Source organism: Bos grunniens, chromosome 3 (assembly GCF_055505025.1).
Source record: "Bos grunniens cultivar Pamir isolate PY7600 chromosome 3, Bosgru_T2T1.0, whole genome shotgun sequence".
NCBI classification, from domain to species: Eukaryota; Metazoa; Chordata; class Mammalia; order Artiodactyla; family Bovidae; genus Bos; species Bos grunniens.
This window is the reverse complement of record NC_141167.1, coordinates 26,931,486-26,958,726: the sequence shown is the minus strand read 5'-3', so window position 1 is coordinate 26,958,726 and position 27,241 is coordinate 26,931,486. Positions and strand designations below refer to the sequence as shown.

At 36.2% G+C, this 27,241-nt stretch overlaps 1 protein-coding gene across 2 annotated transcripts in view; it reads left to right on the top strand.

The window, feature by feature from the left end:
* Positions 1-27,241, top strand: part of NRDC (nardilysin convertase) — a 97,203-nt gene that overhangs the window by 4,906 nt on the left and 65,056 nt on the right. Inside the window, exons 2-6 of one of the 2 annotated variants that reach the window (XM_086387630.1) lie at positions 15,800-16,121; positions 18,714-18,847; positions 19,781-19,850; positions 20,007-20,088; positions 20,913-21,066. In XM_086387630.1, coding sequence (XP_086243756.1) covers positions 15,800-16,121; positions 18,714-18,847; positions 19,781-19,850; positions 20,007-20,088; positions 20,913-21,066 — 762 coding nt within the window. The remainder of the gene's footprint in view (positions 1-15,799; positions 16,122-18,713; positions 18,848-19,780; positions 19,851-20,006; positions 20,089-20,912; positions 21,067-27,241) is intronic. The other variant, XM_086387634.1, reaches the window with a different exon arrangement.

Below are 27,241 nucleotides of genomic sequence, written 5' to 3'. Positions count from 1 at the left end.
AGAGGATCATGTCATCTGCAAATAGTGAGAGTTTTACTTCTTCTTTTCCAATTTGGATTCCTTTTATTTCTTTTTCTGCTCTGATTGCTGTGGCCAAAACTTCCAAAACTATGTTGAATAGTAATGGTGAAAGTGGGCACCCTTGTCTTGTTCCTGACTTTAGAGGAAATGCTTTCAATTTTTCACCATTGAGGATAATGTTTGCTGTGGGTTTGTCATATATAGCTTTTATTATGTTGAGGTATGTTCCTTCTATTCCTGCTTTCTGGAGAGTTTTTATCATAAATGGATGTTGAATTTTGTCAAAGGCTTTCTCTGCATCTATTGAGATAATCATATGGTTTTTATTTTTCAATTTGTTAATGTGGTGTATTACATTGATTGATTTGCGGATATTGAAGAATCCTTGCATCCCTGGGATAAAGCCCACTTGATCATGGTGTATGATCTTTTTAATGTGTTGTTGGATTCTGATTGCTAGAATTTTGTTAAGGATTTTTGCATCTATGTTCATCAGTGATATTGGCCTGTAGTTTTCTTTTTTTGTGGCATCTTTGTCAGGTTTTGGTATTAGGGTGATGGTGGCCTCATAGAATGAGTTTGGAAGTTTACCTTCCTCTGCAATTTTCTGGAAGAGTTTGAGCAGGATAGGTGTTAGCTCTTCTCTAAATTTTTGGTAGAATTCAGCTGTGAAGCCGTCTGGACCGGGGCTTTTGTTTGCTGGAAGATTTTTGATTACAGTTTCAATTTCCGTGCTTGTGATGGGTCTGTTAAGATTTTCTATTTCTTCCTGGTCGAGTTTTGGAAAGTTGTACTTTTCTAAGAATTTGTCCATTTCTTCCACGTTGTCCATTTTATTGGCATATAATTGTTGATAGTAGTCTCTTATGATCCTTTGTATTTCTGTGTTGTCTGTTGTGATCTCTCCATTTTCGTTTCTAATTTTGTTGATTTGATTTTTCTCCCTTTGTTTCTTGATGAGTCTGGCTAATGGTTTGTCAATTTTATTTATCCTTTCAAAGAACCAGCTTTTGGTTTTGTTGATTTTTGCTATGGTCTCTTTTATTTCTTTTGCATTTATTTCTGCTCTAATTTTTAAGATTTCTTTCCTTCTACTAACCCTGGGGTTCTTCATTTCTTCCTTTTCTAGTTGCTTTAGGTGTAGAGTTAGGTTATTTATTTGACTTTTTTCTTGTTTCTTGAGGTGTGCCTGTATTGCTATGAACTTTCCCCTTAGGACTGCTTTTACCGTGTCCCACAGGTTTTGGGTTGTTGTGTTTTCATTTTCATTCGTTTCTATGCAAATTTTGATTTCTTTTTTGATTTCTTCTGTGATTTGTTGGTTATTCAGCAGTGTGTTGTTCAGCCTCCATATGTTGGAATTTTTAATAGTTTTTCTCCTGTAATTGAGATCTAATCTTACTGCATTGTGGTCAGAAAAAATGCTTGGAATGATTTCTGTTTTTTTGAACTTACCAAGGCTAGCTTTATGGCCCAGGATGTGATCTATCCTGGAGAAGGTTCCATGTGCGCTTGAGAAAAAGGTGAAATTCATTGTTTTGGGATGAAATGTCCTATAGGTATCAATTAGGTCTAACTGGTCTATTGTATCGTTTAAAGTTTGTGTTTCCTTGTTAATTTTCTGTTTAGTTGATCTATCCATAGGTGTAAGTGGGGTATTAAAGTCTCCCACTATTATTGTGTTATTGTTAATTTCTCCTTTTATAATGTATTTTAAAGAGAGATTATATTGTCCAACTTTATTTTAAAGGTTGAGGAAACTGAGATCCAGAGAGTTTGCTTCTTTCTTAAAATTACACACCTAAATAATTATAGAGTTGATATGAACACCCTGTCTTTCTGACACCAAATCCAATGCACCATTTACTGGTTTTTATTAAGTTTTTATTCATATTAAGTTGGAAGCTGAAGCACTCTGATTTTTAATTTGTTTTATGCCCCTACATTGTTAGAGCCGGAAAGAACCTTAGAGATAATCTTTTTCACTCCCCATCACCCCCAGCGTATAGGTGACTGAAACTAAAGTAGAGAAAGAAGTGTTTTAAGCCCTAAATTGAAGATAGGCCTAATTTCTTCCTTCAGTCTAAGTCTAGAGATTAACAGAACACAGCTCTTTATACTGTTTTTCCCAGGCGATAGGTCTTTATGAATAGACCAGATTTTCCTTCCTTCTCATCAAAAATGTGGTTATATTAGAGCTAGTTGAAACTTTGAGAAAAGTTATTTAGTTTTTGCCATCCAGATTAAATAATAGCTTCAGGTTTTGTTTTGTTTTTTTCTATATAAACTTACATAATATTAGGTAATGTTTATAGAAAGTACTCTGTGTCAGATATTGTTCTAATTGCTTTCAATATATTCATTTAATGACCTCATTTTTGGCAAATTCGTTTGAAAAATGCTAAAGTCTTCCAGTGTGCTATGCATTGAGATATCTTTAAATCTCTTCTGAAACGTGGTTGAATATAACTTAATAAATGATATTTTATTCTGGGTCAGTCAGTCAGTTCAGTCGCTCAGTTGTGTCCAACTCTTTGTGACCCCATGAATCGCAGCACCCCAGGCCTCCCTGTCCATCACCAGCTCCCGGAGTTCACTCAGACTCACGTCCATCGAGTCAGTGATGCCATCCAGCCATCTCATCTTCTGTCGTCCCCTTCTCCTCCTGCCCCCAGTCCCTCCCAGCATCAGTCTTTTCCAGTGAGTCAACTCTTCGCATGAGGTGGCCAAAGTACTGGAGTTTCAGCTTTAGCATCATTCTTTCCAAAGAAATCCCAGGGCTGATCTCCTTCAGAATGGACTGGTTGGATCTCCTTGCAGTCCAAGGGACTCTCAAGAGTCTTATTCTGGGTACTGGGTATATAAAGATGATTAAGACAGTCCCTGCCTTCAGGGAGTTTGCAGTATAGTAGAGGGACATAGACACATTAGAACGATATAATTAGAGCACCAGAGTTTTATAGAAACCATAATAGAAGCATGTGCTGGGTATAGCAAGGAATAAAATGAGAAGTAAAACTCAACCTGGGGAGAAAGTTAGTAAAAGACTTCAAAGAGAAGATAATGCTTAAAAGGTATTCTTTGAGTAGTTGTGGCAGTTCTACATTTTTGTGGTCTTTTTTTTTATTACATTTTTGTGGTCTTTTGTCAAATCATTGTCCTTCTTAGTGTCTCAGTTTTCTTATTTTAAAGTGAAGGGGGTTAAGACTAGCAATGTTTTCCAATAACTTCTTCTTTCAAAAGAGCAGGTCCACGTTTATCTGTTCTATATACTAAAGTTTTCAGTTAGACTTTTAAAGGAAAGATTTTGTTACTTTAAAATAAAGTTGGGAAACCTAGATACTAGATGGTTTTTAAAGATTTACCCATCCCAAAGTTAAATTCTCTGAATTTTGTAACCAGAAGTAGACAGGAGGTATGTGCAGCAGAAGAGCTGAATTATCCTTCCAGGACCTGCTCAAATATTATCTCTGTGAAGCCTTTCCAGACAGAATTAATCCTGCCTTTCAGTGTATTTCACTGGGACTTTAAACATGATCCATTATAGTTCACATCCATCGTATAATAATTTATCTTTTGAATGTGTGATTAAGTACCAGATGTGGACTTGATTAGAATATTTTGTTGAAAATAACACCTTGAAATAATTGTTTACCAATCTGCATTAAGTAATCAGATCAGATCAGATCAGTCGCTCAGTCGTGTGCGACTCTTTGCGACCCCATGAATCGCAGCATGCCAGGCCTCCCTGTCCATCACCAACTCCCGGAGTTCACTCAGACTCACGTCCATCGAGTCAGTGATGCCATCCAGCCATCTCATCCTCTGTCGTCCCCTTCTCCTCCTGCCCCCAATCCCTCCCAGCATCAGAGTCTTTTCCAATGAGTCAACTCTTCGCATGGGGTGGCCAAAGTACTGGAGTTTCAGCTTTAGCATCATTCCTTCCAAAGAAATCCCAGGGCTGATCTCCTTCAGAATGGACTGGTTGGATCTCCTTGCAGTCCAAGGGACTCTCAAGAGTCTTCTCCAACACCACAGTTCAAAAGCATCAATTCTTCGGCGCTCAGCCTTCTTCACAGTCCAACTCTCACATCCAAACATGACCACAGGAAAAACCATAGCCTTGACTAGACGGACCTTTGTTGGCAAAGTAATGTCTCTGCTTTTGAACATGCTATCTAGGTTGGTCATAACTTTCCTTCCAAGGAGTAAGCGTCTTTTAATTTCATGGCTGCAGTCACCATCTGTAGTGATTTTGTTTTTTTGGTTTTTTTTGTAGTGATTTTGGAGCCCAGAAAAATAAAGTCTGACACTGTTTCACTATTTCCCCATCTATTTCCCATGAAGTGGTGGGACCAGATGCCATGATCTTCGTTTTCTGAATGTTGAGCTTTAAGCCAACTTTTTCACTCTCCACTTTCAATTTCATCAAGAGGCTTTTTAGTTCCTCTTCACTTTCTGCCATAAGGGTGGTGTCATCTGCATATCTGAGGTTATTGATATTTCTCCCTGCAATCTTGGTTCCAGCTTGTGTTTCTTCTAGTCCAGCGTTTCTCATGATGTATTCTGCATATAAGTTAAATAAACAGGGTGACAATATACAGCCTTGATGAACTCCTTTTCCTATTTGGAACCAGTCTGTTGTTCCATGTCCAGTTCTAACTGTTGCTTCCTGACCTGCATACAAATTTCTCAAGAGGCAGATCAGGTGGTCTGGTATTCCCATCTCTTTCAGAATTTTCCACAGTTTATTGTGATCCACACAGTCAAAGGCTTTGGCATAGTCAATAAAGCAGAAATAGATGTTTTTCTGGAACTCTCTTGCTTTTTCCATGATCCAGCAGATGTTGGCAATTTGATCTCTGGTTTCTCTGCCTTTTCTAAAACCAGCTTGAACATCAGGAAGTTCACGGTTCACATAATAGCCTGTGGAATTGTACTTCTCTGTGTAATTTGTTTTAAGCTTTTTTGAAATGTTAATCATATCTCCAGGAAATTTCTTCTGCTTTTTCTTAAGTGATCTGTATAAATGCTTGATAAGTGTTGATTTCCTTCTCTTCTGGAAGGATTAGGGACTTTTGTTTTTCCTGTGAAGTAAGCACTGAGGTCTACCTAAGTGGTCCTCCAAGAAGTTGTAGGGGAAGAAGTGGGAAACATAAGGAAAGCCTTTAGTAGTAAAGGTTTGAAATAGTGTAGAGAATGATTTAGGTATACTTAAGAAATACTAAAGAGAGAAGTTATGAGTTCTTGAGCATGAAAATTGTGTAAGTAAAGCATTATTTTAAGATTAAGCAGCTGCTGCTGCTAAGTTGCTTCAGTGGTGTCCGACTCTGTGCGGTCGACCCCATAGACGGCAGCCCGCCAGGCTCCCCCGTCCCTGGGATTCTCTAGGCAAGAACACTGGAGTGGGTTGCCATTTCCTTCTCCGTAAGATTAAGCTAGTAGTAGCAATGGCGCCCCACTCCAGTACTCTTGCCTGGAGAATCCCATGGACGAAGGAGCCTGGTGGGCTGCAGTCCATGGGGTCGCTAGAAGACGGACACAACTGAGCGACTTCACTTTCACTTTTCACTTTCGTGCATTGGAAAAGGAAATGGCAACCCACTCCAGTGTTCTTGCCTGGAGAATCCCAGGGATGGGGAGCCTGGTGGGCTGCCATCTATAGGGTTGCACGGAGTCAGACACGACTGACGTGACTTAGCAGCTGCAGCAGCAGCAGCAGCAGCAGCTTAATCAGTAGTAGCTAAGATCACAGGATGAGGCAAGACTGTTTTAAGAGGTAATTATAATTGTGTATTGACTGGTGTAGTGTTTCTCTAATTGATGTGTTCCCCTGTTCACTCTTTTTTGCTTTCCTCTTATTAACCCAGTGTTTGCTAGGCTGAAAGTTTAGAATCCAGAGTTCAAGTCTGTTTTGCTCACTCACAGCTTCTCAGATAGTATTTGTGGAATGTATAAATGCCCATATGCCAGACATTTTCACGGAACTCCTGGGAATAGTCTGCTGGAAACTTTTAAAATCAAATTTGTATCCTGGCCAATTTTTTAAAAAAATAACTCAATTTTCAGAGGAAACAAGTATGAATAGGCAGGTTACAGAGAAAAAAATGTGTTGTACAAATAATAATAATAATATGAATAGTGATATTGTAGTATGTTTAATTCATATAAAAGCTTGTGGCAGTTGGCATATAATAAGCATTCAGATATTAGCCATTATTCTTTTAATATGTTCACAGTTATTAAATGATATTTACAGCACTGTAATAGCAAAAAAATTGGCAATAACTTTATAGTCCATTCTTTGGCTAAAAATTGTTACACCATTCTACAGTGAAAACAGTATATAGCTATAAGAATAGATGGTTTTATATATCAATATGGAGAAATGTCCCATGGTTTACTATTGAATGAAAAAAGCCAGTTGCAAACCAAAAGATATTGTACAATTCCATTTTTAGAAAGAAAAATACCCCGGAAAACAACACTTCACATTATATATTTACCTAAAATATAATTTTCTGTGTTTAGATATGCACAGAAATGATATTAAGCAAGCTCATTTCTAGAGAAAAGTAGAGATTTGACTTGAGTTGTTTACTTTTTAGTAATTAAAAAAGATTGATCAATAGACAAAGTATTATTTGTTTCTTGAAGGAAATTTAGATAAGAAAAAATTTTAATTTCCTACAATTATTCCATCCAGCACTAACCACTGGCAATGTTTTTTATAACCTTATTTCTTTTTTGCTATGCAGTTGTAATTTATAGTTTTAAAATGGTATAATACTATATTTAACAAATGTGTGAACATTTTTTTGTTGTGCTTTTCAATGTTTTGTGTAGTTAGAAGTTCAAGGTATAGATATATCATAATTTAATCATTAGCATTTTATAGTTTAGATTGTCAGATTTAACTTAGAAATCTGTTTATTCTCAACTGAATCCTTTGGTGTAGACTCAATCATAATGGATTTGATAGATATGTAGGATAACTCTTGGTGATCTGGCTTTTTTTCTGGGATATTCTTTAATCGGGAGAACTGGCAGACAAGAAGATGGTTTGTTCTGGGACTTCCACTCTGACATAGGTCTTATATTCATACTGGTTCCTAGAATGAAGTCAGTCATTAAGCCTATCCAACTCAAAGGAAACTGAGTAGATTATAATCCCTTTCTAGTGTGTGTGTATTTCTCTCTCTCTCTTTTTTTTTTTTTTTTTTGTGGCAGGGATGATGGGCTTAGTTATATGGTTGGACTGGAATTAATTTGCAGAAAGGTTGGAAATTGATTGTAGTTTGAAAAGTTCACCTGGTACACTAGAGATGTGTTTATAGAAGTTTTATATTTTCATTACCACCACCACCGATGATCTTAATTCTCCTAATAATAACTGGTATTTGTTGGATTCTTACTAGGTACTAAAAAATTTATATAATATCTCATTTAATCTTTATAGTAACCCTATTCTAAAAATATGCTACTGAGCAAGTACTGAGCACTAACTAGACTATAAATGAATTGTATTCTCTCATTTGGTTCCTTCTAAGCAAAGCTGACTGTGGCTCAGATCATGAACTCCTTATTGCCAAATTCAGACTTAAATTGAAGAAAGTAAGGAAAACCATTAGACCATTCAGGTATGACCTAAATCAAATCCCTTATGATTATACAGTGGAAGTGAGAAATAGATTTAAGGGACTGGATCTGATAGAGTGCCTGATGAACTATGGACAGAGGTTTGTGACATTGTACAGGAGACAGGGATCAAGACCATCCCCATGGAAAAGAAATGCAAAAAAGCAAAATGGCTGTCTGAGGAGGCCTTATAAATAGGTGTGAAAAGAAGAGAAGCGAAAAGCAAGGGAGAAAAGGAAAGATATAAGCATCTGAATGCAGAGTTCCAAAGAATAGCAAGAAGAAATAAGAAAGCCTTCCTCAGTGATCAATGCAAAGAAATAGAGGAAAACAACAGAATGCGAAAGACTAGAGATCTCTTCAAGAAAATTAGAGATGCCAAGGGAACATTTCATGCAAAGATGGGCTCAATAAAGGACAGAAATGGTATGGACCTAACAGAAGCAGAAGATATTAAGAAGAGGTGGCAGGAATACACAGAAGAACTGTACAAAGAAGATCTTCACGACCCAGATAATCCCTATGGTGTGATCACTCACCTAGAGCCAGGCATCCTGGAATGTGAAGTGAAGTGGGCCTTAGGAAGCATCACTATGAACAAAGCTAGTGGAGATGGTGGCATTCCAGTTGAGCTATTTCAAATCCTGAAAGATGATGCTGTGAAAGTGCTGCAACTCAATATGCCAGCAAATTTGGAAACCTCAGCAGTGGCCACAGGACTGGAAAAGGTCCGTTTTCATTCCAGTCCCAAAGAAAGGCAATGCCAAAGAATGCTCAAACTACGGCACAATTGCACTCATCTCACACGCTAGTAAAGTAATGCTCAAAATTCTCCAAGGTAGGCTTCAGCAATACGTGAACCGTGAACTCCCTGATGTTCAAGCTGGTTTTAGAAAAGGCAGAGGAACCAGAGATCAAATTGCCAACATCCGCTGGATCGTGGAAAAAGCAAGAGAGTTCCAGAAAAGCATCTATTTCTGCTTTATTGACTATGCCAAAGCCTTTGACTGTGTGGATCACAATAAACTGTGGAAAATTCTTCTAGAGATGGGAATACCAGACCACCTGACCTGCCTCTTGAGAAACCTATATGCAGGTCAGGAAGCAACAGTTAGAACTGGACATGGAACAACAGACTGGTTCCAAATAGGAAAAGTACGTCAAGGCTGTATATTGTCACCCTGCTTATTTAACTTATATGCAGAGTTCATCGTGAGAAACGCTGGGTTGGAAGAAGCACAAGCTGGAATCAAGACTGCCGGGAGAAATATCAATAACCTCAGATATGCAGATGACACCACCCTTATGGCAGAAAGTGAAGAGGAACTAAAAAGCCTCTTGATGAAAGTGAAAAAGGAGAGTGAAAAAGACCTACTTCAGTCTTTTAATTCTTTTTCTTTTTTTGGTCATACTGCAGAATTTGGGGGATCTTAGTTCCCCAACCAGAAATCTAACCTGAGTCTGACAGTGAAAGCACCAATTCTTAACCACTGAACTGCTGGGGAAGTTCCTACTTCAGTCTTTATAGTCAGTACGGGAACCATGAGAGGGTGAAACCAAATTGAGGTAGACAGGTTGAATAAGTTAAAGGGAGAGAGGTTTTCTTAGACGTCTTAGAAGAGCCTTACTCCTCCAAAAATTTATACACAGTCAACACACACACACATAAATAGAGACTACATGGTTTAGTTGGGAGGTAATGACAAGTTATATATTTCATGGTTATCTTCCCAAGTACCCTTTTTGACCTGTAATGATTTAGCACTATCTAGGTCTAGAAATAGCAATGTAAGACTAGAACCTGAGTGGCTAATTATTTTATCTGTGTATATGAAAATGAGGTCTTCAAAGTTATATAATATACTATGGTACGGCCAGGAGATAATTTATTTGCATGTTTTTCTCTATGTGGAAATTTGGATGATTTCCAACTTTTCTCTATCATGAATGTTGCTGCAGTGAACATTGTTACATATCTTTGTGCATGTGTGTGACTATTTCTGTGAGACATCTAGAAATGTAATCACTGGGGTAAAAGGTATACAGAGTTATCATTGTTAAGAAAATAGGTTTGCCATATACTACAAAAATACTATACCCACTGAGACTCATAAGCAAGCACGTGAGAATACCCTGTTTGTATATATTTTTAAACTTATTTTTATTTGTTTTTGTTTTATGCTCTTATTGATTTGAAGGAACTCATATCTTGTTACAGGCTTCCCTGGTGGCTCAGATGGTAAAGAATCTGCCTGCAATGCAGGAGACTTGGGTTCAATCCCTGGGTTGGAAAGATCCCCTGGAGAAGGGAATGGCAACTCACTCCAGTATTCTTGCCTGGGAAATCCCATGTACATAGGAGCCTGGTGGGCTACAGTGCATGGGGTCACAAAGGGTGTCTGACACGACTGAGGGACTGACACTTCTTTTGTATATTGTTATCCTCTTCTCTAAGTATACAGTTTTCTGTTAGATTTAGTTTATGATGTTTTGTTTTAGAAGAATTTTAAGTTAGAATATAGTGAAATCTCCCCCAAAACAATAATTTTGTATCTTATTTAGCATAAATTTTCTTCACCCCAATATTATAACAGTATTTTCTCATAATTACTTTTAAGACTTTTTTTCTTTTGCTCTATAAGCTATTGAATTTATATGTGTTAGGTGTAAGGTAGAAATGGCTATTTTATCTCCCTAAAGAATTACCTGTTGTTTCAAAATCATTTATTGAATCATAGTAAACAGTGTTACAATGATATTATAAGCAGTGCTCTGTTTCTAGAACCTGTTTTCTTAAATTGATCTGTCGGTATTCTTGTTCTAGTATACTCTTTAATTTTAATTGCTTTAAAAGATTATATTTCATAATTAGTAAGGCAGTTCCCGTCATGTTTTCCCTTTTGAAAAAGTTCTTGGCGTATTTTTTTTTTTGTCCACATGAATTTTAGAATCATTATGCCAAGTTACCCTGTAGTGCAGTGGTAAAAATCCATATGCAATGCAGGAGGTACAAGAGATGCAGGTTCAATCCCTGGGTTGGGGAGATGCCCTGGAATAGGGAGTGGCAACCTGTTTCTGTATTCTTGTCTGGAAAATTCCATGGACAGAAGAGCCTGTGGGGGGCTATAGCCCATGGGACTGCAAAGAGTCAGACACAACAGAGCTTAGCGCAGTCTCGACAGCTAGTTACACACACACACACATACACACACACACAAATACAAACTTATTGGGCTTTTAAAATTGGAATTGCCTTGAATTTATAGGCTAATTTGGGGGAATAATTTATATCTTTGTAATACTTGATGTTCCCATTCCAGCTGCATGGTATGACTAGTCAAGTCTGTTATCTTCTCATGTAAAGTTTTCTAGTTTTCTGTTGTTGGATGAGGAACAGATTGGCTTCTGGTGCCATGCTACTTGGGCTCAATCCCTGCTAAACTTAGGCAAATAAAAATCCTTTTTTTGTGTGCTTTAGTTTCCTCATCCGTAAATTGGGAATAACAACTCATTAGGGTTATTATGAAGATTAAATGGATTAAGATATATAAGTTATTACATAAAATGTGAGTGGTTATTGGATGTACTATAGTTTCTTTTGCTTTTATGAATAGAATCTTTTACTTAAATCTCATTTTAATTGATTAGCTTTGGTCTATAGGAAATTTGTGATTTTTTTTTTTATGGTTCTTGATTTTGGATGCTTTGCTGAACACTTTTTTTACTCATTTTTTAAAAATTCTTTTGCATTCTGTAGTTAATCATATACTTTTGCAGTGAATTGTTTTAGCTTTCAATATTTTAGCCTTATAGTTCTTTCTTGTTTATTTATATTGTGGATTTGTTTTCATTTGCTAGCACTTCTAATACAGTGTTGAATAAGTGATGATGAAGAGCATTTTGTCCATGACTGTCTTTAAATAGATTTGATGTTTGATTTATAGAAGTTAATTCTCTCTTGAATTTAACCCTTAGAAGTTAATTCAAGCTAAGGGTTGTATGTGTTTGTGTGTGTACTTAATTTGTTAAGGAGTGGGTTTTGGATTGTCATTATTTTTTATTATACAAACAATGTGTTTTATTATTACAAAAGATTGAAAAATATGTAGAAACTATAGTGTAAAGCATTAAAGTTCTTGTATCTTGTTCTAATTTTATTCTCTCTCCATATATATATATATGTATATATATTACTATCACATTTGGTTTGTGTCCTTTTAGTTCTTTTGCTACACCTTTATGTACATTTAGGGCTTTTACCGACTTCCTTGGTGGCTCAGATGGTAAAAGCGTCTGCCTACAATGTGGGAGACCCGGGTTCGATCCCTGAATTGGGGCGATCCCCTGGAGAAGGCAATGGCAACCTACTCCAGTACTCTTGCCTGGAAAATCCCATGGACAGAGAAGCCTACAGTCCATGGGATTGCAAAGAGTCGAACACAACTGAGTGACTTCACTTTCGCTTTCATAGCTCAATTGGTAAAGAATCTGCCTGCAGTGCAGGAAACCCGGGTTTGATTCCTGGGTCGGGAAGATCCCCTGGAGAAAGGAAAGGCTACCCACTCTAGTATGCTTGGGCTTCCCTTGTGGCTCAGCTGGTGAAGATCTGCCTGCAGTGCGGGAGACGTGGGTTAGATCCCTGGGTTGGGAAGATCCCCTGGAGAAGGGAAAGGCTACCCACTCCAGTATTCTGGCCTGGAGAATTCCATGGACTGGATAGTCCATGGGGTCGCAAAAAGTTGGACATGACGGAGCGACTTTCACTCACTTCACTTATGTACATTTAATGTATATTTGTGTACATTTTTGTGTATGTGTGTACACATAGTTTTATTTATTTTATAGAACTACCTGATATTTTGTTTCACTTGGCACATTAAATACCTATTATATATCAGGCCCCCTTTGGGCATTGGCATTCTGCTCATTCAGCAAATGTTTCTTAAATGTTTCCTAAGTGCCAGGCAATGACTTAGGTGCTAGAAATATAGCTATGAAGAAAAAGAAAAGCCTGTCCTCAGAGCTAATTTTCTAAAGGTGCAGACAGAAAATTTAAAAATGAAACAAAACCAAAACCAGAAAAAAGCATGATAAATGATGTGAAAAAAAGTTAAAACAGTATAAAAGAGGATAGGGATTGTTGTTCAGTCGCTAAGTCCTGTCTGACTCTTTTTGACCCCATGAACTGCAGCTCGCCAGGTTTCCCTGTCCTTCACTATCTCCCTGAGTTTGCTCCAATTCATGTCCATTGTGTTGATGATGCCATCTAACCATCTCATTCACTGTCTCCCCCTTCTCTTACCTTGGATCTTTTCCAGCATTAGGATCTTTTTCAGTGAATCAGCTCTTTGTATCAGGTGACCAAAGTATTGAGCTTCAACTTCAGCATCAGTCCTTCCAATGAATATTCAGGGTTGATTGCCTTTAGGATGGACTGATTTGATCTTACAGTCCAAGAGACTCTTAAGAGTCTCTCTAACACCACAGTTTGAAAGCATCAATTTTTTGGCACTCAGACTTGTGGTCCACCTCTTGTATCCATATATGGCTACTGGAAAAATCATCGTTTTGACTATGCAGACCTTTTTCAGCAAAGTGATTTCTCTGCCTTTTAATATGCTAAGTTGGTCATTGCTTTTCTTCCAAGGAGCAAGTTTCTTTTAATTTTGTAGTTGCAGTCACCATCCACAGTGATTTTGGAGTACAAGAAAATAAAATCTGTCACTGTTTCCACTTTTCCCACATCTGTTTGCTGTGAAGTGATGGGACTGGATGCCATGACCTTCGTTTTTTGAATGTTGAGCTTTAAGCCAGCTTTTTCACTCTTCTCTTTCACCCTTATCGAGAGGCTCTGTAGTTCCTCTTTGCTTTGTGCTGTCACAGTGGTGTCATCTGAATATCCGAGGTTGTTGATATTTCTCCCAGCAATCTTAATTCCAGCTTGTGAGTCATCCAACCCAGCATTTTGCATGGTATACTCTGCATATAAGTTAAGTAAACAAAGTGATAATATACAGCCTTGTTGTACTCCTTTCCCAGTTTTGAACTAGTCTGTTGTTCCCATGTAAGGTTCTAACTATTGCTTTTTGTCCTGCATCCGGATTTCTCAAGAGACAGGTGAAGTTATCTGGTATTCCATTTTCCAGTTTGTTATGATCCACACAGTCAAAGGCTTTAGTGTAGACAGTGAAGCAGATGTTTTCCTGGAATTCCCTTGGTTTTCCTATGATCCAGTGGATGTTGGCAGTTTGATCTCTGGTTCCTCTGCCCTTTCTAAATCCAGTTTGTACATCTGGAAGTTCTTGGTTCACATACTGTTGAAACCTAGCTTGAAGGATTTTGAGCATCACCTTGCTAGCATGTGAAATGCGTGCAATGGTGCGATAGTTTGAACATTCTTTGGCATTGCCTTGCTTTGGGATTGGAATGAAAACTGACCCTTTCCAGTCCTGTGGCCACTGCTGAGTTTTCCACATTTGCTGGCATATTGAGTTCAGCTCTTTAAAAGCATCATCTTTTAGGATTTGAAATAGCTCAACTGGAACTCCATCACCTCCACTAGCTTTGTTTGTAGTGATGCTTCGTAAGTCCCACTTGACTTTGCACTCCAGGTTGTCTGGCTCTAGGTGAGTGATCACACCATTGTGGTTATCTGGGTCATGAAGATCTTTTTTCTATAGTTCTTCTGTGTATTCTTGCCACCTCCTCTTAATCTCTCCTGCTTCTGTTAGGTCCATACCTTTCTATTTTTATTGTGCCCATCTTTGCATGAAATATTCCCTTGGTATCTCTGATCTTCTTGAAGAGATAGATCTCTAATCTTTCCCATTCTGTTGTTTTCCTCTGTTTCTTTGCATTGATCACTGAGGAAGACTTTATCTCTTCTTGTTATTCTTTGGAACTCTGCATTCAGATGTTTTTTTTTTTTTTTTCTCCTTTGTCTTTAGGTTATCTTCTTTTCTCAGCTATTTGTAAGGCCTCCTCAGACAACCATTTTGCCTTTTTGCATTTCTGTTTCTTGGGGATGGTGTTCATCACTGCCTCCTGTACAATGCCACGAACCTCCATCCATAGTTCTTCAGGCCCTCTATCAGATCTAATCCCTTGAATCTGTTTGTCACTTCCACTGTATAATCATAAGGGATTTGATTTAGGTCATACCTGAATGGTCTAGTGGTTTTCCCTACTTTCTTCAATTTATGTCTGAATCTGGCAATAAGGAGTTCATGATCTGAGCCGCAGTCAGCTCCTGGTCTTGTTTTTGCTGACTGTATAGAGCTTCTCCATCTTTGGCTGCAAGGAGTATAATCAATCTGATTTCGGTATTGACCATCTGGTGATGTCCATGTGTAGAGTCTTCTCTTGTGTTGTTGGAAGAGGGTGTTCTCTTGGCAAACTCTGATAGCCTTTGCCCTGCTTCATTTTGTGCCCCAAGGTCAAATTTGCCTGTTATTCCAGGTATCTCTTGACTTCCTACTTTTGCATTCCAGTCCCCTATGATGAAAAGGACATTGCTTTGGGGTGTTAATTCTAGAAGATCTTGTAGGTCTTCATAGAACTGTTCAACTTCAGCTTCTTCAGCATTACTGCTTGGGGCATAGACTTGGATTACTGTGATATTGAATGGTTTGCCTTGGAAACGAACAGAGATCATTCTATCATTTTTGAGATTGCACCCAAATACTGCATTTTGGACTCTTTGTTGACATGAGGGCTACTCCATTTCTTCTAAGAGATTCTTGCCCACAGTAGTAGATATAATGGTCATCTGAATTAAATTCACCCATTCCAGTCCATTTTAGTTCACTGATTCCTAAAATGTCGATCTTCACTCTTGCCGTCTCCTGTTTGACCACTTTCAATTTATCTTGATTCACGGACCTAACATTCCAGGTTCCTATGCAATATTGCACTTTACAGCATCGAACTTGACTTCCATCACTAGTCACATCCACAACTCGGCGTTGTTTTCACTTTGGCTGCGTCTTGTCTTTCTTTCTGGAGTTATTTCTCCACTGTTCTCCAGTAGCATATTGGGCACCTACCAACCTGGGGAGTTCATCTTTCAGTGTCATAGTATAATGAAGAGCTGACTTGAATGTTTTGTGATTTCTTTTTTTTTTCATTTTTTATTTTTTAGGTACATCAAATTACGAAATGGCTTGCAGGCACTTTTGATTTCAGACCTAAGTAATATGGAAGGTAAAATGGGTGATGCAACAGATGATGAAGAGGAAGAAGAGGAGGAAGAAGAAGATGATGATGATGATGACGACGATGACGATGATGATGATGAAGATTCTGGAGCAGAAATAGAAGATGATGATGAAGAAGGTTTTGATGATGAAGATGAATTTGAAGATGATGATGATGAACATGATGATGATCTTGATGCTGAGGATAATGAGTTGGAAGAATTAGAAGAGAGGGCAGAAGCTAGAAAGAAAACCACTGAAAAACAGGTGTGAGTCATGTCTGTTACATCTTTTTCTAATTTGGGAATTCTTTGTAATAAGTTCCAAACTTATGTTTTGTCTCTTACTGGCAAATAGGAAGTATATATCTGTTGATCTTCAGTCAGAGAATATTTATTCTATGTAAAGATTACATTTTAAAAAATATTTTCCTCTAGGGACTTCCTTGGTGGTTCAGTGGTTAGCAGTGGTTAAGACTCTGTTTCAAATGCTGGGAGCCTGGGTTTGATCCCTGGTCGGGGAATAAAGATCCCTCATGCTAGAATGTGTGGCCAAAAAATTTAGGGAAAAAAAAGCTTATTTTTGCTGTATTGTAAAAGTGACAAATGCTCATTATAGAAGCTAATGGAAAATAAAAACAAAAATATAAAAGTTGCCCATAACCGTAACTCTCAGAGATAATCACTGGGTGTATTTGACAACATATTTTAAAAACAAATGCCTGGAGCTGTGAATCTGCAAAGTTCTTAGCGTGAGATAGAGGAATAAGAGAATGCGTTATCCTTGGAGAGACTGGAAAAAGCATAAGAGAAGAACAAGTGTAGTGTAGAATTCTTACATAGGCCTGTGTTTCTGAGAATCCTCATGGGTGATTTCTATGTAAGTAACTGAATGTGATTTGTATTTTTATGGGGAAGCATCAGTGGTCCAAATAATTAATAAGTAATTTGGAAGAATTGAAATAGAAATGGGGAGTTGAACTTAGTTAGTGAAACATATTAATAACAGTAGGTGAATAGATAAGTACTGGTTGATAGAAATAATATTCCTCTCTGGATATTTTTTGAAGAATGCTTCCATTTTGAAGTAGAAAATACCAATATTGGAGTATAATATTCTGGAGCCATTATAGTGGAATTGACCAGCAAATGTTTGTTAAAGCTAGTATCTTAAATATTGGTAATATATTCAACATGGTATCATTCTCAAAAAAATGAATTAGAGTTCAGATTATTAACACTAAAATCTAAAAGATCACATGTATAACACTATAAAATCAGCCCTCAAAATGTGACAGTTTGAAATGTAAGTAGTAGATATGTCTTAGATAAATTGATAGGTACTCTTCTGGAAAAAAAAAAATTTTTTTAAAGAAGATTGTGCCTGTTGTTTCACTTAGGTGTTGAAGGGGTTGAGTCATGTTTAAAGAAACTATTCCCTCTTGCTATTCAGATTATAATTGATGCCTGTTTTGGCAGAGCAAGATAGGCCAAGTGATTTTAGCTTGGAAGGCTTTGGGGATAAAAACCAAAACACCAGGGAAAAAATTATATATATGTAGATAGTCTGTTGTCTTTATAGTCTATACTAAAGTCTTTATAAATAAATTAGGAGTTAATCAACTCACTTTTAATTTAAAATAGATCTTATAATTCCAAGTAGAGAAATAATAGAAGGGAAGAAATAAGTCAAGTGGGAAGAATAGTGATAGTTAGGAAACCTGAATTCTAATTCTGAGACTGTCATTATCTTTACGAAGGATCTTAGACCTTTTCATTTTCTCATTTTTTCCCCTCATTTCTAAAACAAGAGAATTAGGTTACATAAATTTTGAAGTCCATTTTCGCTCCAGACTTACTGTGTTATAACTTCATAACTGAATATTCCTGGTTTATAAACTTCTTCCTGTATCTCTATTAATAGCTTTTCCTGTATTTGGACTTCTTCATACCCTCTATCAACTGATAAGCAAAACTCTAGGATTAAGTTAAAAAATTTTTTGACAGCCAATTTTATTGTCAAGATGTAATAAAATATTTTAGGTTTATATAGCAGTTGTGAACCTGTTTGACAAAAGAAGATGTGCATCCAGTATTTTGGGTACCCCTTTTTATTTTGCTTATTACATACATCAAACTCTAAATGTTACCTTGTCTAGAAGCAGCAGGGTCAGAATCTAGTGATCATTTAAACAGTGGCTTAGATGCTGCCTGTCTTTTCTGAGAACTTGGTATGATATATTCCCTCATAAGATACTGATAGCTGATTTTCTGGATTTTAGAAAGGAATGGAAGAGGTTAGTGCAGTTTGAAGACGAGATCAAATTGTTTTATGCTGTGGGTACACTAGTGAAAGGAAAGATCCCATGATTGTAGTCATGGAAAATTATTTATATTCACTGAATGAATAAATGCCTACAAAAGGTAAATAAAATAGATAGTCTAGATAAGAGATGGCTTAAGAGTAGTATAGGATTTTGCAGTGGTTTTATGATTTTTTATTTGAAAAATGTGAACTGTGTTTAAGATGAATATGTGAATTTGTAAGGATAGTAGGAAGAAAGTTTTCTGAGGTTTTTGGAGAACATTTACCCAATTAGGAAGTTGGCTACTCTTTTAATCATCATTTTTACCCTCTTCCACTTTCTTCCTCCCAGAGGGAAGTTGTTCTTGATCTTAAAGTTTTAGATCTTTAAAGTTCTTGATCTTAAAGTTGATAAATTAACAAGATTGGAATTTAAGTATGATATATGCTGAATTATGATTTGTTCAAGGCTTTCTTAAATCAAGTCTCAAGTATGAATTTCTCAAGTATGAATTTTTTGGATAGATAATTCTCAAGTATGAATTTCTTTTCTAGCAATTGCAGAGCCTGTTTTTGCTGTGGTCAAAGCTGACTGATAAACTGTGGTTTAAGTCAACTTATACAAAAATGTCTTCAACCCAGCTGTTCAAGACAAGAAATCTTAATGGGGTAGTTGGAGCTGAAAGCAGGTTAGGCATCTATTAAACACATCACAGAACCCATTAGACTGTGCTTTGAAGAAGTGGATATTCCGTCATGTTTTAACTGAGTTTATGTGTCTACGTCTTAAATTAGGGATTTATGAGTATCACGTGAGGCTGTTTGGTTCTTCCAAAAACGTACACCTCCCGCCTGCCCACCCCCCGCCCCGCCCCGCCAACACATGGTTAGACTTTATACCAGGTGTACACTATTTTTTTTTTAAAGCCTTCTAAGAGGATAACTATTTATCAGAATAATCTGTGTCATCAAATGTGTTAGCCCTTTAAAATTGACATTTGTAAAATTTGGGAAAGTTAATAATTCAGCTTTCTATCCTTTAGGATTCAAATTGACTATTTTTCTCTCCTTTTTTTATGTCCTTTAACTTACTTTGATATAATGGTTGCCCTGATCATTTTAAATGCAGAATTTGGCATACCTCCTGACTATCTATTTTGTTGCAAATTGATTTTCCCAAAGTACTTGGAAAATGTGAACCAATAAGTAATGTATTTTTTATACCTTTATATAAGAAGTGAAGAACTAAAAAGCCTCTTTAAAGTTTAGTTCTGTAGTTCTTTAATGGCTTAAGATTTTTAATAACCATTAATTTATTATCTTTGTTAGATGTTTTCTTGAGTTGTTATCTTATGCCCTGTTTTAATAAAAACAATATTTTCTGAGTGACATATTGAGAAGTTTCCATCTAGTAACTTGAATTAATGAACACAGAGCCTTTAATTGTTTAGAGATCTTTAGAGAAAATCTCAGATATATTACTTCTGCAGATTTCTGAAATCTGGTTAATCAGGAAACAAACTTGGTTCAGAACTTTGAAATGCTGACACAAAATGATACTTGGGTGGGCTGGCCAGTCCCCTTTGGCTTTTTTTCCTGTCTGTTTCTGCTTTTTCCCTTAGGTCTGCACCTGTTCAGCATTTTGCAGGATGGCAAGAGGAGGAGCAGCAGGGTGAAACTGACACAGTTCTGGTGAGTTTCACTTTGCTGCTCCTCCAGATTCTCAGGGAAAGAATTCTCTTGCTTTCTGTTGGATAAGGTCCATCTCCAAGTGAATCCTTAAAATGAGATGACATTATTATTCCTGTAGGATTGACTCACTATTTGTATGTGTTCTACTTACTCCAGTCTGCAGCGGCTCTTTGTGTTGGAGTTGGGAGTTTTGCTGATCCAGATGACCTGCCCGGGCTGGCACACTTTTTGGAGCACAGTAAGATCTTTGTAAAATACCATTGCCGGGTGTGATTTTTCCTCCAAATTTGTAAGAATTGATTTCACAGATAAGTAACTGGTTTGATAGGATTGTGATAATGTTTAATAAGAGAAAAACTAAGAAAAAAATCTTAGTGAATATCATAGGGGAAAGACTTAATTTTAATCTTGAGTGTATTTGTTTTGAGGATTAGCGTGAAACTGCTTAGAAAACTATTTTAAAATGTAAGTCTTATTATTCAGGTACAGTAAGGCCAACCAATCAGGAGGAAATTGCTGATCTTTAGGAGTTTAGACTATCATCTTGGGAGGGGCAGTTCCTTCCAGGACTGGCAAGGCCTCAAGATGTCAAAGCATTAGAAATACAAAAAATAAAAAGGCACGATTAATATCAAAGCAAAACAGTAAATCTTCAGTGTAATTATTTATGTACCCAAGTAAAACCTTTGTGAATGCTATTCAGTTATGAACTCTTGAATTACTACTTCTTTGTATGCTAGTTTTCTAAGGTACTCAAGGGTGAATTTCTTACCTTATGAGTTTTTATAGTAGAAATTAATTTGCATATATGTCAGTTTACATTTTAACCTTTTACAAATAAATTGCGTATTTCATTAAAAATATTTAGTTTTTTAATTTAAAAATAATATATGAGCATTATAGAAAGTTAAAAAAACAGAAGTACAATGAAGAAAATAAGTATTATCCAGATGTAATCACTGTTGGCATATTTTCTACCAGTTTGTTTTGAAATTTCATCCTTGTTAATAAAAGCATTGTCTGTATCTTTGTGTTCTGTGACTTTGAATTCTTTTCACTTAGTGGTATTCATGGGTAGCTTGAAATATCCAGATGAAAATGGATTTGATGCCTTCCTGAAGAAACATGGGGGCAGTGATAATGCTTCAACTGATTGTGAACGTACAGTCTTTCAGTTTGATGTCCAGAGGAAGTACTTCAAAGAAGCCCTGGATAGGTAACTAACCCAAAATATATTTTTATTTTGATTGTCTGGTGCCATCTTACAACTGGCAATGTTGGGCATTGTTCTGTGGTATTTTTTTTCCAGCAGTACTCTAGTTCTGTAGGATTATCAACAATATTTGGAGAACAGAGCAAATTGTAAATATACCTTGGCTCTTATTCTGTAATACTTAGTCTTTGTATTAAAGATTAAACTGAAACCATTTAAATATCTTTTGAATTTTGTAAATAATGTAGTCTCTATTGACTCATTATTGCAATTATTATTTTCTAATTTAGTAGAAAATATGGAAAACAGAAGGGAAAAAGAGGTAAGATTGCTCTCAATTTCATAATCTAGAGATAACCATGATTGATATTTTGGAATGTAGCCATCTATACTTGTAACATATATGGGATCAGCTTATTCATATCTTTTCATATTTTAAAAACAAGGTTTATCACGTTTGTATACAGTTTTATAATTTATAAAACATGACTAAGTAATTGTGTATCTGTTTAACCATTCATGTATTATTGGACAGTTGAATTATTTTTAGTTTTCTGGTACTATGATGCTGTAGTGAATATTCTAGAGTTTGTGTACATCGTTAATCATTTCCTTTTGCTAAGTTCTAAGGAGTGAAATTTCTGAGTGTATTTGCATGAATATTTTTAAAACTTTTTTAAAAAGAGCTTTTGATACTCAAAATTATCTTCTCAAAAGTTTGTCAGGGCATTAATAGAGCTTTGATATAGCAAGGTTGTAAGGCAAAGCATACAGTAGTAAAAAGAAGTCACTTTATACCAAAATCTAGATAAATATAAGATTGAAATACTAAGAAAGAAAGAAATAATCGAGTTTGACCAGTATAATGTAAGGTCTGATGGCAGTTTTTGGTCCATTTTTTGTTGGTTATTTCTAGTATCAAGAATTTGGCAGATACTCATTTGAGATGTCTTGAATGAATTAATTCAAATTTTTTTTAATATAAAAAAATGCCATAAAATCAAAACACAAATGACAAAAAAAAATTCTCAAAACATGACAGTGGTCAAGTTTTCTTAAATTGTCTCATCCCTTAAGAATTAATTTGACCCTGAGAAAACTTCTGGGTAAGTTCCTATAAGTTGAAAGCATATGCCATTATTTTCAAGGAAATAAATACTTGTCTGTTCTTGAACCCCCAAGTTAACAGCTTTTCCACTAAAACAATGCCAAAATCCCATTAAAATTGACATAATTACTTTGATGACAGTGTTTATAGTAGGATACAACATAGTGGTTTTTTTCTTTAATCTGAAATATGGCTGTCTATTTTGTATTCAGTGAAATAGTTTATAAGTCTTTTTAATCCCATACTTAAGGATATGCTCACAGTGCATATATTTGATATCAGTGTTTATCTAATTAAGCATTTAATTCCAAAATAACAAACAAAAGAATAGAGATAAAAGAAGTTAATCAAACAGTGCAAATGAGGCCCAAATTTATCTTTTTTATAAACTTAGAAAATCAGGAATACTCTTTAGGGTGACTGTGTGTTAGCTTTGATTTTCAGAGTTTTCAACTCCCAAGTTTTACAGCATGTTAAGAAAACTTAAGCAGTAGACAAATTGAATACTCATGAATAAACACATTTCATTGGAAAAAAAGAATAGGCAAAGGATATGTTGAAAAAATTACAACCACCTCAGAGATGATGAAATTTGATATAAAGTCTAGTTAAGGAACTTGTTTCATTTCTTCTTAAGAAATTCTATACATTTTTAATCTTAGGAGTACTTCAGGAAATCCAAAGATATTTGCACATTTATTACAGATTATTTCTACTTAAAAAACTCAGAATTAATAAGAAGAATGCTACTGCCTAATAGAAATTATTAAGAATATCAGGCCATGAATTTATGCCATAAATGGTAGACAGTGGTAGAGCATTAAGCATTGCATATTCTATAATAAATATGATAATTATTATACTTCTACAGTTAATATGACTTCTCTGGTGGCTCAGACAGTAAAGTGTCTGCCTATACTGTGGGAGACCTGAGTTCAATCCCTGGATTAGGAAGATCTCCTGGAGAAGGAAATGGCAACCCACTCCAGTATTCTTGCCTGGAAAATCTCATGGACGGAGGAGCCTTGGAGGCTACGTCCATCGGGTCACAAAGAGTCGGACACGACTGAGTGACTTCACTTTCACTTTTTCACAGTTAATATGCAATAAAATGTCTTTGGATAATTTGCAAAAGACTCTTACATAGCATGGATTAAGTTTGTCTGTTTTTTAATAGGTCAGTAAAATCCAGTTTCCTCACAGGTCATATTGTTCAGTATCTTGAATCATTTAAGTAAAAAGTTGAGGAAATAACTGAATTTTTACTCTGTTAAGTAAATGAGAATGAAAGCTGATTTTACCTTGGCAGCCTTTGCTAATTTCAGTAAATTTGAACTTTATCAGTATTTCAGGGCAAGAAGAAGACTGATCAAAGTCCAGGATGTTCACAAAGTGGGATATTTAATAGAAAACTCTTCTCATGATAAACTGCGACTTCAGAAAGCATCACCCTTAGGTTGAGGAAATGGATTAGCCATCCTGGGGAGTTACAGACTGCTTTGAAAAATGTCTATGTTGTCTAGTGAACCTTAAGCCTTGAATATAGTTTAACATGGTCCAGAACTGGTAGTGTTCTCTGATGCCCAGGAGAAGCAAAAACAAACCCTCTCAAAAATAAAATGCCTTTGTTTTATTTACTCTCAAGTAGAGTGACCAGCATTCAGTCAAACATAAGCAGACATGCAACAAAATAAGACAAGATGAATGAGAACAGGAAACAGAAAAAGACTTAATGCCTTAGAAATCTTAGAGATTGGCATGGTTACGTACAGTTATTGTTTTTACAGAAATAAGGGACAAGTTTGAATACAGTTGTAAGTCATAGGAAACTATAAAATGTGACCTATGAGATTTGAAATATAAAAATTAAGAAAGAGCATTGTGAATTGAGACATGATAATTGAAATTTAAACCAATGGATAGATTTAAGAAAGGAATACATATAGATGATGTTAGAATTTGTGAATTGAAAGATAGACCAAGAGAAATCCCAAATACAGTGTGAAGAGAGAAAAAATGAAAGATACAGAAAAAAGGAAAAGTAGCATAGAGAATAGAGTGAAAATGTCTGAGATATATATATGTATATAAATTATATATATTTTATTATAAATATAAATATATATATAATATATTTATATATAAATTTATATATTATATATATAAATTATATATATATACACACACCTAGAGAACTAGAGGGAAAAGAGAGAAAAGTAATACAGACAAAATATTTGAAGGGTTGATCACTGGAAAATTTCTAGAGCGTCAAATCAGAGGGTAAAGAAGTCTTAACAAATTCCAAAAGTATATATTAAAAGAAATCCACACGTAGAAAATTATAGTGACTACAGAAAACCAAATATAGAAAATCTTTGCCAGATAAAAGGGCAGAAGTTCTTTAAAGTCATATTAGTTAGTCTGATGGATGACTTTTCAGCAGCAGTGGAAGCTCATTGACAATAGAATACTTGTAACAGCCTGAAAGAAAATAACCACCAACTACAAATTCTACACCAAGCAAAAAATATCTTGTAAGAGTGATGGTAGAATACACCCTTAGACACACAGTTGAGTGTGCATGCCATCAGCTTACCAAAGGAAATTCTAAAGAATATATTTCAGGCAGAAGGAGAATACAGATCAGAGCTGCAAAAACAATAGTGGAGCAATGAAATGGAGCATTTGAAATGCTCCAAATGAAGTGGAGCATTTTATATGAATCATATACATGAGCATTGATTACTTAAAACAGTAATTATGAAACCTAAAAGTATACAGAGTTAACAACAACAATGTATCAGGAGTAATGCTAAATGGAGAAAAAGATATTTTTATAAGATTAATATTAGACTTTGATAAGTTAAAAGGATACATGTAATATTTTTAAGGGTAACTGCTGAAAAAACACAATTTGGGCATAAAAATTCCAAACCAGTACAAGGAAAACACTTGGAATAAGTCTCTCAAATAAATTCAAAGAAGAAAACTGTAGTAGGAGGGATAGAACAAGTGGGACAAGCAGGACAAAGGAGAATGGAGGTAGATGTCAGTTCAGTTCAATCGCTCAGTCATGTCTGACTCTTTGCGACCCCATGAATCGCAGCACGCCAGGCCTCCCTGTCCATCACCAACTCCCGGAGTTCACTCAGACTCACGTCCATCGAGTCAGTGATGCCATCCAGCCATCTTATCCTCTGTCGTCCTCTTCTCCTGCCCCCAATCCCTCCCAGCATCAGAGTCTTTTCCAGTGAATCAACTCTTCACATGAGGCGGCCAAAGTACTGGAGTTTCAGCTTCAGCATCATTCCTTCCAAAGAACACCCAGGGCTGATCTCCTTTAGAATGGACTGGTTGGATCTCCTTGCAGTCCAAGGGACTCTCAAGAGTCTTCTCCAACACCACAGTTCAAAAGCATCCATTCTCCGTCGCTCAGCTTTCTTCACAGTCCAACTCTCGTATCCATACATGACCACTAGAAAAGCCATAGCCTTGACTAGATGGACCTTTGTTGGCAAAGTAATGTCTCTGCTTTTGAATATGCTATCTATGTTGGTCATAACTTTTCTTCCAAGGAGTAAGTGTCTTTTAATTTTATGGCTGCAGTCACCATCTGCAGTGATTCTGGAGCCCAGAAAAATAAAGTCTGAACTTCCCACTGTTTCCCCATCTATTTCCCATGTAGTGATGGGACCAGATGCCATGATCTTCGTTTTCTGAATGTTGAGCTTGAAGCCAACTTTTTCACTCTCCTCTTTCACTTTCATCAAGAGGCTCTTTAGTTCTTCTTCACTTTCTGCCATAAGCGTGGTGTCATCTGCATATCTGAGGTTATTGATATTTCTCCTGGCAATCTTGATTCCAGCTTGTGTTTCTTCCAGTCCAGCGTTTCTCATGATGTACTCTGCATAGAAGTTAAATAAGCAGGGCGACAATATACAGCCTTGACATACTCCTTTTCCTATTTGGAACCAGTCTGTTGTTCTAGGAGGTAGATGTAGATCCATATGTAACAGTAATTCTTATTAAATATGAGTGGATTAACTTCTGATTAAAAGATAAACAGACTGGATTTAAAAAGCCTAATCAAATAGTTTTTAAGACTTAGATATCTAAGGCTTGGGAGGGGTTCCCTGGCAGCTCAGATGGTAAAAGAATCTTCCTGCAATATAGAAGACCTGGATTTGCCTGGGTTGGGCAGATCCCCTGGAAAATGGAATGGCAACCCACTCCAGCAGTCTTGCATGGAAAATTCTGTGGACAGAGAAGTCTGGCAAGCCACAGTCCATGGGGTTACAAAGAGTCGGACATGACTGATCGACTAGTACACGTAGTAAGTCTTGGGAAAAAAAATACTGCTCAAGAAGCTCTTGTCATACTGATAAAACTTAACGAGGAAGACATAATTGTTTCCAGTTTGAACTCATCTAATAGCATAGCCTCAAAGCAAATCAAATGTAAAGAACAATGAATCAGTAAGCAACTGCAGTGGGAGATTTAACACCCCTTTCTCAGTATTTGATAGAATAACCATAAAATCAGTAAGGACACTGAAAATTAGGACAAAAAGATTACCACTTGAATCCTTAATCAACACCTTCCAGCTACAAAATTCTTTCATTTGATTATATTTTAAGCCACAAATTCAGTCTCAAATTTCAAAGCATTGAAACCATATTATTAATGATTTTGTTTTCTAATCACACTGTATGTACAGTTAAATTTTAGCCAGAAATCAATAACAGAGAGACAGCTAGAATATTGCCTTATGTTTGGAAATTAAATACATTTCTAAGGAAATCCTGGGTAAAGAGGAAAGCATATCAGAAATTAGAAAATATTTTGTATTGAATTATAAAAATATTATAGAATAAAAGTTGTGGGATGCAGCTATAATTGTACTTAGAGGGAAATATATACTTTTAAGTGTGTATTCTGTCAGCTTCCCTCATGACTCAGTTGTTTAAGAATCTGCCTGCAGTGCAGGAGACTGCCTGCTATATAGTAGACCTGGGTTCGATCCCTGGGTTGGAAAGATCCCCTGGATGAGGAAATGGCAACCCACTCCAG